The following is a 16,779-nucleotide window of genomic DNA, read 5'->3' on the forward strand; positions in this document are numbered from 1 at the left end:
CAGATTGTGAAAAACACTCTCTTGTGAGGCTGAGAAACTTTCCACTAGTGCTTACAAGGAGGAGGGTACCATCGTAATGTCCATCATGTTAAAATTTCAGTCATCCTTAGTAACGTGCATTTGTTCTGCTCTAACACGATGTTGTATGCAGTGTAAGCTTGTGAGTACGGGGGCGCTTCGTAACAAAACCCACCACAAACTTACCATTTTTTAACTTGTTGTTCTGCACACGAACTTTGGGAGGAGCGTCCGATTAGAATGCATCTGCAACAAAGTAAAATCAAACATTAAAACCCCATCAGCAACAGCGTGCCACTTACTATCTTTTATCTTAATTCTCATGCTGTCCAGCAGCTCGTCCTTACTCCGAGAACACACCGAGGAGCCTAAACCGTGTACCTGTGCTGCCTGTGGAACACGCCACCCCCCCACCACACTGCGCTGGCCTGGAGCGTCAGGCCGCAGGCGGGCGCTGAGCACCACGGTGCTGAGCAGCCTGCTAGGGCCGGCCAGCCCGTGTGTACAGCCCGCTGCAAACCCGCCGTGGCTGCCCCGCTTAACAGATAAAATACCTAGATATTGTCTATTTACAACAGAGAACTCAAAAGCAAAAAAACAAAAAAAAAGAAAAAAAAAAGAAAAAAGGCAGGAATAACGTATAAATTAAATCACATTCACATCCAACTAGTTTGCTGCAAGCTAGATCTGACCTTCCAGGCTATTTTTGCAATAGCTTTAATTCCAAGACTATTTCTAAACAATTTTCAAGGTCAAATTAGACCTACGTATGCCAAATAAAACCAATACACAATGATAGGAGCCGCAGCCCATGCACAAAATTTATTGTGTGCTACTGTTTATAAAATACTTGAATAGTTCAGAACATGCATAAAATTTCCAACTTAGGGGTATGTACAGATTGTACTTTATGGCAAACAAACAAAGAAAAAAAAAGGGGGGGGGAGGGGGAGGAGATGAACTCTAGTGACATAAGTTTCAAGTTGTGTTCCAGGGGATGAGAAGGACACGTAGCAAATGTCAAAATATATAACAAAGTACAGCGGTGATCAGTACAGTCCATTATTTGTGAACAAATTAGCACAGGGCTTCAATTTTTATTTTAACCAAGCAGTCCTGTAGATACCAAAATACATGCAGTCTCAAGTTTACACTTTCACTAACGCCTTAGCAGTTGAACAGAGCGATTGCTTACGCGCCGCTTTGCCTAAACAAAACGTATGTCCGATATAGCTTCAGTTTCCTTTACAGATTTAAAAATAATAAAAAGCTTGCAGCTAGTCAGCCCAGTGATTATTAGCTATTTATGCAACCGTAATACTCACAATAAACTAAAAGTACCCATAACATCTAGGTAACCTATAGATGTACATCATAGGTCTATATATTAAATATTTGCAAAATGAAAACATGCATACACAAAATACAATGCCAAGCTTTACAGACTTGATATGAATCAAAATTTACTTAAACAATGTACAAAGTTCAATTAAAAGTACCTTAAAATTAACACTTCCATATTTTTCTTACTTTTAAAATTAGTATATATATATTTATTTTTTTTAAAATTCAAGGTGGGGAAGAGTCTTGAAAAAGCTGGGCAAAAAAGTTTCTAAATTAAATATTTTTTTTTTTAAATCTGTGTTCAAGTAATAAACATTCCTACATAGAAATCTTCTGATAAGCTGTAACTAAAAAATACAGTGAATAGGATACAGAATTAGCAACATCTAAGGAGTAAACCTGAGGTCAGCATTTTACAGAATGACCAACTGACTTTTTTTTTTTTTGGCATTTTTTCCACCTATTTAAAATACAGTTTTTGCAGCCTCAGATATATTAAGACCATTCTAACCTATCATTTTAAAGACATTTCATGAAACTGATGTCCATTAATAAATAGTTAGCTCTTAGGGTTGTATCTGAAAGTCTGATTTAAAAAAAAAAAACAAACGGACAAACAAGCTACGTCTACCGAAAGAAAAATCCCATCTGTAAACTTAAAAGTGTTGACAACGGTAAGCGTAAGATGCTGGCCGGGGCGGCTTTAGCGGTAACAGGCCGGGTCCTTTCCCTGGTCTCCGGTGAAGCTCCGGCGGCGGCGGTGGGGGCGGCCGCCCTGCAAAGAGAGGGGCTGTTGTCTCAAAAGCGCAACGGTCTTTCTGGGGTGCGATCGAGTCGGATGGTTTTCCATCTCGGATCAAGTAGTCATTCCGAGCGATCCCCCTGGCTATTTCATCTGTTGTCACATCAAAAAGCAGGAGTCTAGGAATTCTCAGGCAAGACACAAGTGAGTAAACGAGAAGCTGACGCGGTCACTGCGCGTTGTTGTTGCCAGTCCCATTGTTTCCATTGGCATTTGCTGTGTTTATAGCACTAATACCATCTTGCTGGAGAGCATCTTTCCTTGGTGGCATTCTCTCATTGATCCTATCCAAACCTTTTGCTTCTTCAAAACTGCAGATTTTATGTTGCGGAGAGAATCCTCGTATTGCTTAACAAAATGCAAATTTGATATGTCAGTAATGGAAAAAGAAGTCGAAAGCATACACTTTTTGCTAACAAACGATGTTTAAAAACAGGTAAGAAACCAGCCAAAGATACTTAGGGCTCTGCATCTGTATTAGTCAAAGCTCCCCTAACCTGCTCTCCTGTTCAACGGCAATCAGGATTTCAGCCTGTATCGGAAAGAGCAACATATGGCAAATATTCTGCAGGTCGGAATCAAGGGGGTTAAGCCCACTTGATTGCTTCTGTGTGGCCAGCTATCAACACCGAGGGCTTCTGCTGCCCGGTGCGTCAGGCTTATCTTAACATCCCCCTTCTCCTCGGCGGAATGTCAGTAAGATCTAAGCAGCACGGCAAGTGCGGCGGAGGCAAAGCAGCAAAGGGCTACAAAAGTCGTAGTAGGTTTACACCCTGCATACGCATCGATGGCCTGATCCTGCAGTTTTCATGCAGGCAAAACTGCGGGATGTGGTTCAAGTTCTGTGCTAATCATGTGGATGATGGAAATGGGACACAACCACAATCACCGAGTTAGCACCATGGTTAACCAATGGCGTCATTTAAATACAGATGTATTTAAAGTAAGTACAGAAAACAGGTAGCGTTTTGCTACTGATTATTTCAATGAATGAGGGCTGTAGTTGAATTTACACCTGAAAATGGTTGACCACATAATAAGACTGAAGTCTTTGGGATGAAATAATTCTTTGGAGACTTAAGTACAGCTTTCCGCTCACAACAACGGGACCTCTTGCACGTGTGTGTGAGCACAGAATATGGCACTTGTTTATATTTTTGGAGATCTGACTTCCTTAATTAAAAAACCAAAGAATACAGTCATTAAATGGTGCTTTGCAACCAAATCTGAAAAGCCCCAAAGGCAGCTCTCGACTGCTACGCTGTTTGTCACTCACTCCATTGAATATTGAGCAAGAGGAAATCAAAGTCTCTCTGGAAAGGCAACAACCTGAAGTGGAATGCTCTGAGCACCAAATAAATTGATGGCATTTTCTCAATACCACTAAGAAAGGATGTATATCCAACTTATTTACCACAGAAGCACTGATAATCCATGGAATTTAATATGCCTCATACTGGCAGGCTGGCGTATATACTGGAAATAAATTTGGTCACCTAATTACGTTCAAAAAATCTACAAAAAAAACCCCATTACGTTTACATTATACGTCTTGCACCAGATGTATTATGAAAAGTTCTAGAAAAAGACGTTCAAGGCCATTAAAATAGACTGTATGAGAAAAGGCATGCATAAACAACCCTCCTTCCACATATAACCCCCCGCAATCAAACAAAACCTTGCAGTTGCAGAAAAAAAAAACACTAAACACTACCATTTTTAAGGACTTCAAGACAACACCACGTATCACAACATGCTATTATACAAAAACCTACTGCATATTTTGGAAAAAAAACCCAAACCAACAAACAAAAAAAGACCAAACCCCCCCCCCAAGAATTTCCCTAAAATATTAAAGATCATCATCCTAAAGCCAGAAATGAATGTTACATGTAAAAGGGATGAATCAAGGCAGTTGATTCATCTCTGCTTGTGCAAGTTGAAAGTCAAACACACCCACACAGAGCACTTTTGAATTCCCTCCCAGACACCACAGATCTCTGCTGGCGGCAGAGACTCTGATCATACCTTTTTCAGCCTCAATTGCCTCTACAGTGGCTGTACAGAAGTGAGCAGATGCATGCAAAATGAATGAGAAAGATGAAGAGTGTAATATCGCATAGCAGAAAAGGCAATGATCAATTTAATATCGTATGCTACGCCAGATTAGATTACAATCGGTTAAAATGATCGTTAAGGGTTTGAGGGGTTGTTTTCCAGTTTAAGTGAAACTTCTCCTAAATTTTACCTAATACAGTTTATCAACTAGAAGTATATCAAAGCAACACTACTTAACTGATGTTATTAACCGTACATTTCTTTAAGTTTTTTGGGGTTGTTTTGGTTTTTGCTTTTTTTTTTTTAAGACAGCAACAGAAAATTTCAACTGATGTTAAAGTTGCGGTATGGTTTTAAAAAAATACTATCTGAGACTATATCTGAAGATATATAAAATGCATTAGTGAGCTTCACTAAATTACCAGGAAGGACACTATAAAAATAACACTAGCAGTGTTCTAATAACAAGAAATTATTTTTCTCTTCATGTTTATCTCCCTGAAGTTTAATTAGCACTTCAATTCCTCACCATACTTTAAGCTAAAATGGGCACCTCTGAGAACTGAACCGTGAAATTTAAACCATGAAAGCCAAATCCAGCAAGTCATATTTACGAAGTGTCATAAACTGTTTAGCTGAATCAACCACAAAGTCTGCAGCAGGAAGAGGTCCGGATTTAACACAGTCTTGGTGGGTGAATTACTGTGACTATGAAAAAGTCTAGCTTACTAGTTGTTTTTCAAACTGAGTAACAACAGCTTCTGCTGTAATTTCTGAGGTGGAAGATCCTTCCCAATCGTTTTAGCTCTACAAGTCAAAGCTTTAACATAAGCTTATTAGAGCAGTAAAATCAAAACAACTTTCTGTTAGGGCAGACTTGCTAAACAAACCACTTTGTAACTACGACCTAAACAGCAGCTGAGTTTCAGTAACGGTAACAACTTTTTACCTCCCCTACTATGTGTCATGCCTCTAATACCATAATTTCAGAAAAACTTACAAAAAATACCATTCATAGTGGTAAACCTATTTGTGTAGTGCTTGATAGATACTGTTAACTACTAAAATCGTAACAGTATTCAAGCAAATGTTGGGGAAAATAGCTATATAAGAAAATACAGCATCAGGTCAGAACAGAATTCTTTAAAGCGAATTAAGTTTATTACTTATCATTTCCTATCCAACAAAAACCAGACACAACATTTCAATTGCCTAAACTGCACCTACTCTGTGTTGTCATGCATCAATTGTGGGCACTCTGCCTTAACTTCACTGTTGCAAAAAAGCAATTTCCACTGAGATACCCTAAAACAATAAATAAAATGGGATACCTGCATTAAGTGCTACTAAAATAATGTGGAATACTTCAGGGCAATGCAGCATTTTAACTTTTACACACTGCACATTCCACAAGGAAAAAAAAAATATTTCCTGCACTTAAATCTATAGAGACAGGGTGATACCAGAAGTAAATCTAAAAGGCACTGGGAAGGATATTATTTATATTTACATTAAGGGAAAGAAACTTTCTCAAATTGTCAAATTTAAACTAGTTTAAGAATTATTTTAGAAAGTCACCAAATACATACTGTCATATGATAATTTGCCATACAAATACAAAACTATGTAAAAAAACCACCTCTTTCCACCATTCCCTGTTACCTGTGATGTCTTTGTTTTCAATCTTTTCCTGAAAAGATCACGAATACTGATTTATCTCTGCAAATTATGTAGCTTGGTCATAAATACAAATTTCAAAATTTACTCCTAGTTCATTCTACTTGTAGTAGTATTATTCCAAAAAGATCTTGGAATATACATCACAGTTAAGAAGAAGGTAATTTTCAACTTGACATAAAAGAACAAACTGACTGGAAAATACAAGCACTTAAAAAAACCCCACACTGTAAAGACTCAATTTGGAAAACAATTTTGTTGGATTCTCTTTTGCAGGTACATCTAAATGAAAACTCTGTTCCTTGCGACCCCTGGCACACCTCAAATGGCTATGGCATCGCAGGAACCCAACAGGAGTCCTGCAGTCTGCTCAGAGAATTCTCCACTGGGAGCAGATTTTAAGCAACAGGATTCAACGGCATTTCCATCCGCAGCACCAGCTCTCCCCCGGCTTTACCCGGGGGCCTGGGGCGACATAAAATCACCGCCAACTTTCAACATCACACCAAAACCCGACCTTACTGCCCTCCTCTAACTTACAGCAAGGGCAGCAATGAAAGGTAGGAAGTATTTGGCTAGTTCAAGTGTTTTCCATGGAAGTACTTACAATTTTTAATTCAGGCTTGTGTTTAGTATTTTGCTGAATAAGGCTTCAGGTGTTTTGGTTTGGGGGTTTTTGTTTTGTTTGTTAAAGATGTTGAACCATTTGGAAAATAATTTTGTTGGATTCGGTTCACAGAATACTCAGGTCAGAGAGTAAGTCACTAGGAAATTCTACTTAAAGAACAGTACTTAATATGGTATTCAGTATTTCGCCTACTATAATGCAAGCAACGTAAATAACAAAAATCATAAATCTACATTAAAAAAAATTAGAAATATGCAAAAGCCATGATTTCCCAGTCTGTTTTTATCCTAGCACATTAAAGCTATCTAAAAATACGCTATGATTCTTTTTTCCAAAAATACACCCATGTATTTCTGGAAAAAAATTAATCATATATTGACTTCCTCCATAGGCTGTTGTTTAGCACTTTTTTCCAAAATTATCTTTTTTAACTGGCTTGCCTTTGTTTAACCCTTTCACTACAGTTGGTTTGTGTGTCGCCCCCAGGCTGCTGGCCGGCAGTCGGGCTGCTGACGCGTTGCCCACGGGAGCCTGACCGGCGCGGTGCCCCGCTCTGCCTTCCGGCCACGCCAAGAGGTGCAGGGCCAGCTCTGACGGCAGATCTGCACCTGGGGCGGAACAAACCCTGCAAGCGCAGGGGCACCTTCTAAGGGCCAGTACAGAACGTGTTACTGACGTTGAGGGTTATAACAGGCGTGGATGCAAAAACTGCACATGCATTGCCTTAACAGTGACTCTCTCTCCATCTCTCTCTCTCTCCATATATCCATTTGCCCCGACAAAAAAATTTCAGTCTGGCTTTCTAGAGAAATGTAGATCCACACTCCAATTTCTTACAGCTTTCAAAGCTCCTTACAGACTGAACAGCAACCAGAACAACTAGACCTTTTCTCAACACGCCGCTGGAAAACAAGTGCTCCTGAGACTGACACCTGGGAAGCCCAGCACATACTGGACATTTCGTGACTTTTCAGGCAAACAAAAGAATAGAAGACGACAATCATACTGCAATTTATATTATGATAATTTATTTTCTGAAATCTAGGCTAGTTTAAGTTATTGATAGTATACTGACCAACACAATGCGATATAATTCAAAAAGTAGTTAAATATTTGTAGTGAGAAATCCTGCTATACCATCAGTGACCATATTTTTGCCAAGAATATGAATTCACTGATATTATGATGGTTTAGAAAAACATCAATAACTGAAATTTTATTTTCTTTTTGGTTTACTTCTAGCTTTGCAATTGAGCATTGTAATTTGAACGCTACTTTTTTAAGACTGAACCGATAAAACTCTTATCAGTAAAAAGGAGCTACTGCAATTTAAGGAGAAGTAACTGTTGGCATGAGTTAATTTGAACCACCAACATGACTAAACCAAATGAGGTACATTAACGTAGTGCATCAAGGAATACTGCCATCAAAAGTTCTAGCCAAGAAAAAAAAAAAAAACACCACACCCACAAAATTCCAAAATGCATTTTGCATGGTTTCCAAATGTCCCACATTTTCAGTAATGGTAGAAAGTCACATATTTTATGTTAACAAAATTTTCTAGTCAGTTTGATCCTCTCTGATATTTTTAATGCAACATGGATAAAAATCTGTTAAATGAGTGAGAGGAATGCAGACTCATTTTTTTAAAGCATAATAAAGTATCTTATTACACGATGAAAATTAAAACTAGAACATATACTTTTGGAATAGCTGGATGGATAAGGAAACATACACTATTTCTTGTTATAGACATTCACAGAACAACCACATACATACACTGGACATATAAACTTACTTGTAGACATTATATGCCCACTGAAAAATGACTTAAAATGTGACATTCACGTTTCAAAGCTATTCAAAACCAGCTTTGATAGCTTAATAGAAAATGTAGTGAAAGGCTTTAAAAAAAAACCTACAGAAAATTTGAAAAATTCAAATAAACAGCCTAAATCACAAAAATGAGAAAAGCAGCTACTCTTGGAAAACAGATTGTGTAAAAAGTGTCATTCATGTATCACAATCTTTCAATAGTTATAAAATTCAGTTGTCCCATACAACAGTATTGTACTTTCTAGTAAAGCCTGAAGATGGCCAATAAAAAGTCTTCGAACAATTTACATTAAGAGCGCTGCCAATACGAAGTCCAGTTTCAGACTGGCATATTTAAGTTATCCACCACTGTGAACTGAAACCTGGACTTCATTCTTTTAATGCATTTGATACAACCTCACAGCATTCTCCCTAAGCCTAGTTAATCATTAATGGGCCTTGTGAAAAATACGATCCAATGATTCAACAAACTAAAAAAAGAAGGAAAACCTTTTACAAAATATTCAATGAACCAGATTACAGGTATATTTTGTATAGAGTTCTTTTTATTTTCATGCAAAAAAAATATATGCACACTTAATAACACCCTTTTATTTTGATTTATTTACAAGCTTTAAATTCAATCCCTTTATTCTCAACTGATTTTATAACAATTACTGGATATTTTTCAAGTACATTATTGTTCAAAATGCACAGACAATGTGCAGCAGCAAATGCAGCAAACCTCAAAAACAAGGTGCTACAACATTGCTTCTACATCAAGAGACAGACAAGTGTCTGGGATAGTGGTTTAATTTTAACACTTATACAGACATACATCTATACCTAGAGAGAGACAGACAGATCTAAGAAAGCAGCTACATCTGCAGAGGAAGGAAACAGCATGTTACAAGGACAATTCAGGGAGGTCAATTATACATAGAACATTTGACAAACAACATAGAGAACAAACTTTGGCATTAATTACCAGGGTACAAAACATAGCACATTTCAGTCTATCAATGGAGTGTCATATGGAACTCTGCAGCCTGTAGCTGTTTGTTAATATTAATATCAACAAGTCTTTGACATCGTCAATGAAAATACTAACACATCTACAATAAAACCATTTTAATGGAAAGCAGACAAGTCATGATGCAAAATTACACTTTCATTTTTGTATCTGTAAAGATCAAATGCCTCAATACCAGATCTATAATAAGGTCACTCCACTTCAGGCATCTGTGCCACCTGAAAAATTGTAAACTAAGGAAGCTCAAAGCCTGAAAAAATATGGCCTGACACCGCTGAACTCATTTGCTTTTAGTTTTATACCCTGGTTAAGTATCCATTTCACATTGCCTGATTAACACATAACACTATGCTTGTATCAGCCGCTAAGACAAGAACTGAAAAGCATAAGAAATTCCCTGCATGCATTATGTGTAGTGTTAGCAAAAGAGTGAGATGTGCCCCAGTCCATCTGAGGCACAGCAAGTTGCATAACATCATTACCACTTTGCAGGGTCTGTCGTCCTCCGGCCAACACTCCACTAGGTAACATGCCAGTGGGAGTCAAACCCTTGAGTGTCAGCACACTTTCGCTCTCCTCCCTGGTGCGAGAAAAAACAGCAACAAAACCTTAAATATCCACTCATGAGAACTTGCATTGAAGTCAAATAAGGGATGGGGAGAGGGAGACCCTGGTTTTGCTGTGCTTTATGCATGTCAAGACTAAACGTAAATTCAAATTCAAACCGCAAGAAAGGGGAAAATATTTCTATTCCATACCAGGCTTTCCTCTGCCTAGGAGTTAAACACTGATTACTTCTGAACCAGATCCTGAGCAATTATTCACGTGCAGGCTCATTAGCTTTGAACGCCTGCCTCATGAGGTACTGAACGTATCTCAGTGCTGTAAAACAATCCACAACTTTGTTCAAAGCATCTATGCTTCAGGAAACACCAACTTTAAAAAAATTATCACTATTTGAACAATTATGGTCTGTGGAAAGCTACACAGTTGGCTAAATGCAATCATGAGACCTCTACGTCTAGATAGGTAAGAAGGAGCATTTTCTTATAAATTATTATTTCTTATATTTCTTATAAAAGCTGAAATGAACTGAAATTACCAACATTAATGGAGTGCATCAATACGCCAAACAAGATTCTGGTGCACAATGATCTTTGCATCAAATGATGCACAAAGAAAACGTTTGGCATCCGTTATCCTGGAACAGAGATGTTTTCCTAACATACGTAAGAGGGGGTTTAGGAATTCAGACATCATGCAAGTACCTGAGAACAGAGAAGACTCTTGCCATCTTTCCAATTGCACGAATTTTGTTTCTGATTATTTCCTTCCGTGCGGCAGCTGTACCTACTTTCAATGGAATAAGAGAGAGTCTCAAGCTCGAGTATTTACAGGGTCACCATTTTAAAGCGCATCGAATTCAACACAACTGTTTAAGTCCAGTACTCTTCACAGGAGGCCAGTACCCAAACACTTAAGGGCACAAAGTTATAAAATTATGGCTTCAGAATGCCATCAAAACCACCGTCACCTCTGTGCCCACAAATCACACACAAAAAAAGTTCAGGATGTTCACAGTGATCTCCTAAAGTTAGCAAGATTCTAAATTACCGCCGCTAGAGTGTAGTAACTACCGTAACTCATTTGCCTAAATTTTACGCTTGAAACTCTTCACTGATGTCTGTCTGTATCAAGATGTGGGCATGCAGCCCAATACAGAAGCCAAAGAGCTATTAAGCCAGGAAAAAAAATAATTAAAAAAAATGTTGCTATTTCTTACACAGCTGTCCAAGAGAAAACAGTAGTTTGCTTGGGTTCATGTCAACTCCCCAAAACTCATCCCCACAAAAAAAACCCCACAAAATAAAATGTCAAAGAATTGCAGTGTCACCTCCCTTACCACTTAAGTCTATGTTTCATAGCATTTTAGGTTTGCATCATTTGCAGAAATTACAACTACCAAAGATCTGGAGTAAATACTGCGTATTCCACAGAGCAGGGAGGTACCATGTGCCAGACAGAAGTGAAGACAAAACTCAGAAAGGAGCTTGCAATGGGGCAGGAGCTCCACCTTTGCTTGCCCTGACGTGATAAAAACAGAAGCTCCTTTCTCCAGCACTAGGTGCTGCTGGCTTGTTTCAATGTATGAAAGCCATCCTTCCCCTCATCCTCCTTCCCTTCTGCCAACTCCTCAATTCCACTAAAACAGTAAAGGCAGGTGAGGAGATACCCAGACTAAAATCCTTACTTCTCCTCCTGCCGTTGGAGAAGGAGAGTATTAATCACACCAAGATAAGAGTAACTTAAGTCATACTTTGAATTCAGCCACAGGGGACTAAAAAGCGAATGAACTCAGACAGCTCTGTTAGGTATTCCAGATCTTCCACGTATTACTGTTCTTCAACCCTGGGAGAAAGGCGCTCAATAAAAAGTTGCCAAACTAATTTGTAAGAACGTAGGAGAGAGGATCACAGAAGTGGGCACAGGAAAGCTGTATATCCACAGATTTGTTTCCTTGCATTCCAAGAAGCAGCTGTGGAAGAAGCCTTCCTGCACCCCTGCTCCCTCGCTCTCAGCTGCCCCACAAGAGCACACAGGCTCCAGCCCGAGGGTGACCCTCCCCAGAGCCCAGCTGCAGGACCGCCAGGCCGCCTGCTGCACAGGAGCAGACAGCCGTCCCAGCCTGCACCACAGCGAACACAGCACAAAAGATAGGGCACGTAAGGGGAAACAACAACAAAATCACACAAGAAGGAAAATGTACAGTAGTGACAAAGAAAAAAGGGAGCAGGAGACAACCTTTGCATGAACACAATGGAAGAACCTCTGTGTATGACAAACACCTGCCAATCCATTTAAACAGGATGAAAAAGCCAGCAACTACCGAGTAAAGCTTTTTTAGACAAACAAGCAACTTTAATGAATTGCAGACACCAAATTAAAATAAAACAACAAACCTCACACAAAACAAAACAGAGGACTCAGGAAAAACTCTGAATAGGAGACTGAAGCATTCGCTTTTTACTGAGAAGAATTTATTTTAAATTTTAACTTCTAATTTTTAAAGTTCTGGATGTTTTTGCTTTCTCTCTTTGAATGCTATTAAATAACAGCTTGAGGATCTGGAACAAGAAGGGAGACTCGAGTTTTGAAAGCCTAGGGCCGAATGAGGGACTGCTCATCCTTCCCTACAAGTCCCTCAGTTTTCCTCCTACCTATTTGTGGGCTGCACTGATGCAGAGCTGTAACATGCCGGCTGGAAAGATTTCAGGCAGCGCGAGTGCCCGTACCTCACCCTAGAAAGTCCCTGTGCCTTAAAAAGAGAAAGGCTGGTTGGTTTGGGGTGGTTTTGTGGGGTTTTATTATTTGTTGTTTGGTTGGATTTTTTTTGTTTGGGGGTTTTTTATTTGGTTTTGGGTTGGTTTTTTTTTTTTTAATATGATCTTTCATTGCCCCAGCCCTCCAGAAGCAACACAGCCAAGCCAAAAGGCCAAATGTATTACTCCGGGTTGTAGCACTGCACTAACGAGGCCACTGAATCCTGGTTAGTTCAGAGAAGACAGTAAAGTGGCATATACTTGCAGAAGAATGTCCTGATTACACCCTAAACTGGAGGAGATATGACAAAGAACTCTCCCATTCCCGATGTCTGCACAAGAAACTCCGAAATGCTCATACTGTAGTACTTGAAAAAACTCACATAACCTTTGGAAATACCTCTATAATCTAATGCATTCCCAAGTATTAGAGATAATCTCTGGAAGTGACACATTTATACAGAGAGCAAGTTAAGTATTAGGTAAGTAATGGTCAGAAGAATTTTTCCGCACAGAATTATCTACCCTGGGATTTCTGGAAAACAGGGGACAGACCATTCAAGTTAGTAGGCTTCTTTTTATATTTTGTATCCAGCCATCTTCAAAACTGTCCATACAATCAAAAAGTACTTCTTTGACATCTCAGTTGAAGGAAACTAAAAGTACTATACAAACCAGGTTTTGGAACATCATATAAACACACTCCATGCACAACCTTACAAAAAGCTCAGAATAAAAGTATTAAAGAGCAAGACAGACAACTGAACGCTCCCTACACATGCAGGACCGAAGATAAAATTTTAGAAATAGGTAAAAGAATGAATTTCTACAAAAAAAGGAATGGAAGAGAGGAGGAGAAAAATTCATGCACAGAAAGACAGATGTCTTGGAATATGACTTCTGGTAACAAAATACACAAGCCTTTATAAACATCCCATTAAAATGGGTAGTAATAATAATAAAATGCTACATACGTCTCTCAACAGAAAGGTACTTTCTGCATTAATACTTATGCTGCCAGGTTCTATGAAGTCATATTTCAAAACATTCCTACTCTGTCTGGTCTGTACCTTTTTTATTGCCATATATGAGTCGCTCTTCAGATGGAGAGTCCAGAAAAAAAGGAAGTGAACGATGGAGAAAAAGGTGAGTGAGACAAATAAAATAAAGATATTTAACTTGGCAGCGGTAATAAAGAAGGAATGGAGAAGAAATGTGAAAAAATAAAATGGAAAATTGCAACACTTAAAAATGCATTCATCAAACAAGAAGTGGAATTGTTGAGTATATTTTAAAATTTGACAATAAACAAGTGAAAGCTTGAAAGTCAACAGTTAAAAAGAAAGATAGATTCCATTCACATAGAAAGATAAAGCGTAGACAGTACCTAGATGACATTAAGAGATGCATCAATCAAAGAAATTGTTAAAGGAGACAGAAGAATAAAATAATTCATTTTAGGAAACTGTAACTATTGTACTTAAGACAGGGCATAAGCAATCAACTGATGACTGTACTTAACACTGGACAATATAAATCCTAACGTCTCGGAATACCACCTAACCCTACCCTGCAAATGATTGGTATAATTGCTTTATGCTCAATTTAGAAGGATTAATTGAAAGAGAAACATAAGTTTCAGGACCACATTTGAGACTGCTTTCCAGTTTTCACATTTCTGGCAACAATCTAAATGACAGCAAAGTTGAAGTGGCTCATAACCAATGCACTCCAATCTAAAACACACAGCTGCTTAGCACCACGCTATCCTGCTACTGGATTTGAACACAATCATTATCAAACATTAAGAACAGGGTCATGTCTCCAATATCTTTATAAATGATCCCTCAGTGTTCCTCAAAGGCTGCTGAAGCTTCCGTTCCTCCTCCCCTATCACCCAACAATCCACCAAATCAGTTCTGTTACTGGATAAAATGAAGCAAATCTGAGAAACTTTTGGGTGTTACATTGAGCACTGCTGTGAAAACCCAACACCATACAGTGAAACATGCTAGGTCTTCATGCTAAGGTTGCTTCTGAATCACCATGCTACACACACTGCCCCTTCACAATCTACTGCATTGTAGTTCAAAAGATAGAAAGTTGTTATAATTCATTACATAAATATGTATTATACAATGCACACCTACAAGTTCACCTTTATCTTTAAACTCAAACACTGAGACTTAAACTTGTGTTTCATACTTTATGTATAGGGCTTTGCCGTAAGAAATACTGTATCTGACTTTCACCTACATCAACTCTGTATTGAAGAACAGTCATTAAGAGATTTAAGATCTTATAATTTATTCTAATTATTAGCAGTTAGTGTGTTTCAAATTTAAAGTGCCAAGAATTTCTGAGAACATTCCACAAAAAGTTTCAGTTTTAAATAGAAATCAGATATGAGTATTTGCAAAGGATACCATTGCTGCTTCTTGATCACAAACACAAAACCACAATTCCCTTCTCTGCCCCCACCAAAGTGTCATTATCCAAAGAAAAATTAGAAGGCAATTTTCTTCAAATTCCAGGTAATAATACACTTGTCTAAGTTAACGACTGTTTCACAAGCTATTACCATTAAGAAGATTTATAGATCTTAAAGTAACCCCTACCGTCAAATTGATCTTCTCCCTCTGTCATCAGCTCATCGTCAGAGCAAATGCTCAGAACATTCACCAGCATTTCTGTTACTGTATAGGAAAAAGGAAATCTTAATTCATTCCCTGTAGAACTTTAAATATTTCCATGCACACAGGATAGAACTAGTCACCAGCAACTATCCTGAATGAAGTTCTCACATCACAGTCATTGCTCGGTAATCTGGTTTCAAGAATAATGTGTTTTTCTTGATGCGCGCTTTTCTTGATGTCACAGAATTAAAAAAGCTGAGAAAAATAAACAGCTAAACATTGTACCACCTAACAATCAAACACAGCACAGCTTCTTCTCTTACAAGGAGTTCTTTTAAATAAGAATTATCTTCTTGTACATTAGTATTTTTACATTAGTGTAAGTATTTGAACTAGATGTTATGCAAAATTTACTTAAAAATGAAAACACTTTTGACTGCTCAAAACAAGAAAGCTATTGCATTCCTGGCACCTGCAGGCATATACCAGAAGCACCGAAGCAAAAAAAAATTATGATACAAATATGGTGCAAGCTACATGTCTTTTTAAACTCCCCTTAAAAATATCAGCATAGTGGATACACAAACTTGTCTCAAAAAGTTTGTATTTTCTTTCTTCAGGAATCTCCCTGTTCTGCCACTCAGTCTTTCCCACGTATATCAGGCTCAACTTCTCCTCCCCACAGAGTTTTCAGAAATATTCCAGGAGTTCATCCAGATGGTTAAACCCCTGTAAATTGCTGTCACTAATTCATCCAACCGCTATCTGCTATGGTGGTATCCTCCATTCTCAGGGAAGGGTTACTCACTAATGGAAAAAAACCCCAACAACCAAACCACCAAGAAATTATCCTGATCGTGATCTGTTCAGTGCAGACCAGACCATACCGACACTACATTCTTCATCAGAAGTGGAAGCATGTATTTGTCCAAAGGCAAGACACAGTACAAGCACCATGATTCCAGCAGCCCTAAGCACCCAGCTGGTCAAGGAGCAACTTCAGTATGAATTATTTGTGTTTAACTGCTCACTAAGGACAATATAAACGAATCTAGAAGCCTAGGTTTATATGACTGTAAATTTATCATGTCAATTATATTTTGCAAATAAATGTAAAGAGCTTTCCAGATCTCTTTTATAAAAAGAGCAGTTCCTGTTATGGCATGATTTTAAACAGACCCAAATAGACTCTAACCTCATTGCTTTTGAACTGAAGACTACTGGGGGGCCCAGTGTCCTAGATTCAGAGTTACCAGCTCTAGAGGGGGGACGAGGGGACTGGGGGGGGGAAGGACCTGTGCTAAATTACCTTTTTTACAAGAAAAACAGAAAAAGTTGCCTTTAATGAAGGTCAATCTGTTGTATCAAAAAGTTACACTTTTATACAAACAAGTCTACATAGTTTATACCTATAACTATACAAGATCAATAACGTATATAACCTAGCA

General features: G+C 38.3%; 1 protein-coding gene across 8 annotated transcripts in view; it reads right to left on the minus strand.

The window, feature by feature from the left end:
* PPP3CB (protein phosphatase 3 catalytic subunit beta) overlaps nucleotides 1–16,779 on the minus strand; it is a 47,837-nt gene that overhangs the window by 4,114 nt on the left and 26,944 nt on the right. For 2 of the 8 annotated variants that reach the window (XM_056350705.1, XM_056350711.1), the window contains exons 10-15: nucleotides 15,314–15,391; nucleotides 13,766–13,792; nucleotides 10,644–10,728; nucleotides 9,858–9,955; nucleotides 4,193–4,222; nucleotides 815–2,512 (exon numbers count right to left, since the gene is read on the minus strand). In XM_056350705.1, coding sequence (XP_056206680.1) covers nucleotides 2,334–2,512; nucleotides 4,193–4,222; nucleotides 9,858–9,955; nucleotides 10,644–10,728; nucleotides 13,766–13,792; nucleotides 15,314–15,391 — 497 coding nt within the window. In that variant the 3' untranslated portion in view covers nucleotides 815–2,333. Of the gene's footprint in view, nucleotides 1–204; nucleotides 265–814; nucleotides 2,513–4,192; nucleotides 4,223–9,857; nucleotides 9,956–10,643; nucleotides 10,729–13,765; nucleotides 13,793–15,313; nucleotides 15,392–16,779 lie in introns of those variants that run through there. The other 6 variants (XR_008823789.1, XM_056350707.1, XM_056350708.1 and 3 more) reach the window with 6 other exon arrangements.

This window comes from Falco biarmicus, chromosome 9 (genome assembly GCF_023638135.1).
Source record: "Falco biarmicus isolate bFalBia1 chromosome 9, bFalBia1.pri, whole genome shotgun sequence".
Classification (NCBI taxonomy): Eukaryota; Metazoa; Chordata; class Aves; order Falconiformes; family Falconidae; genus Falco; species Falco biarmicus.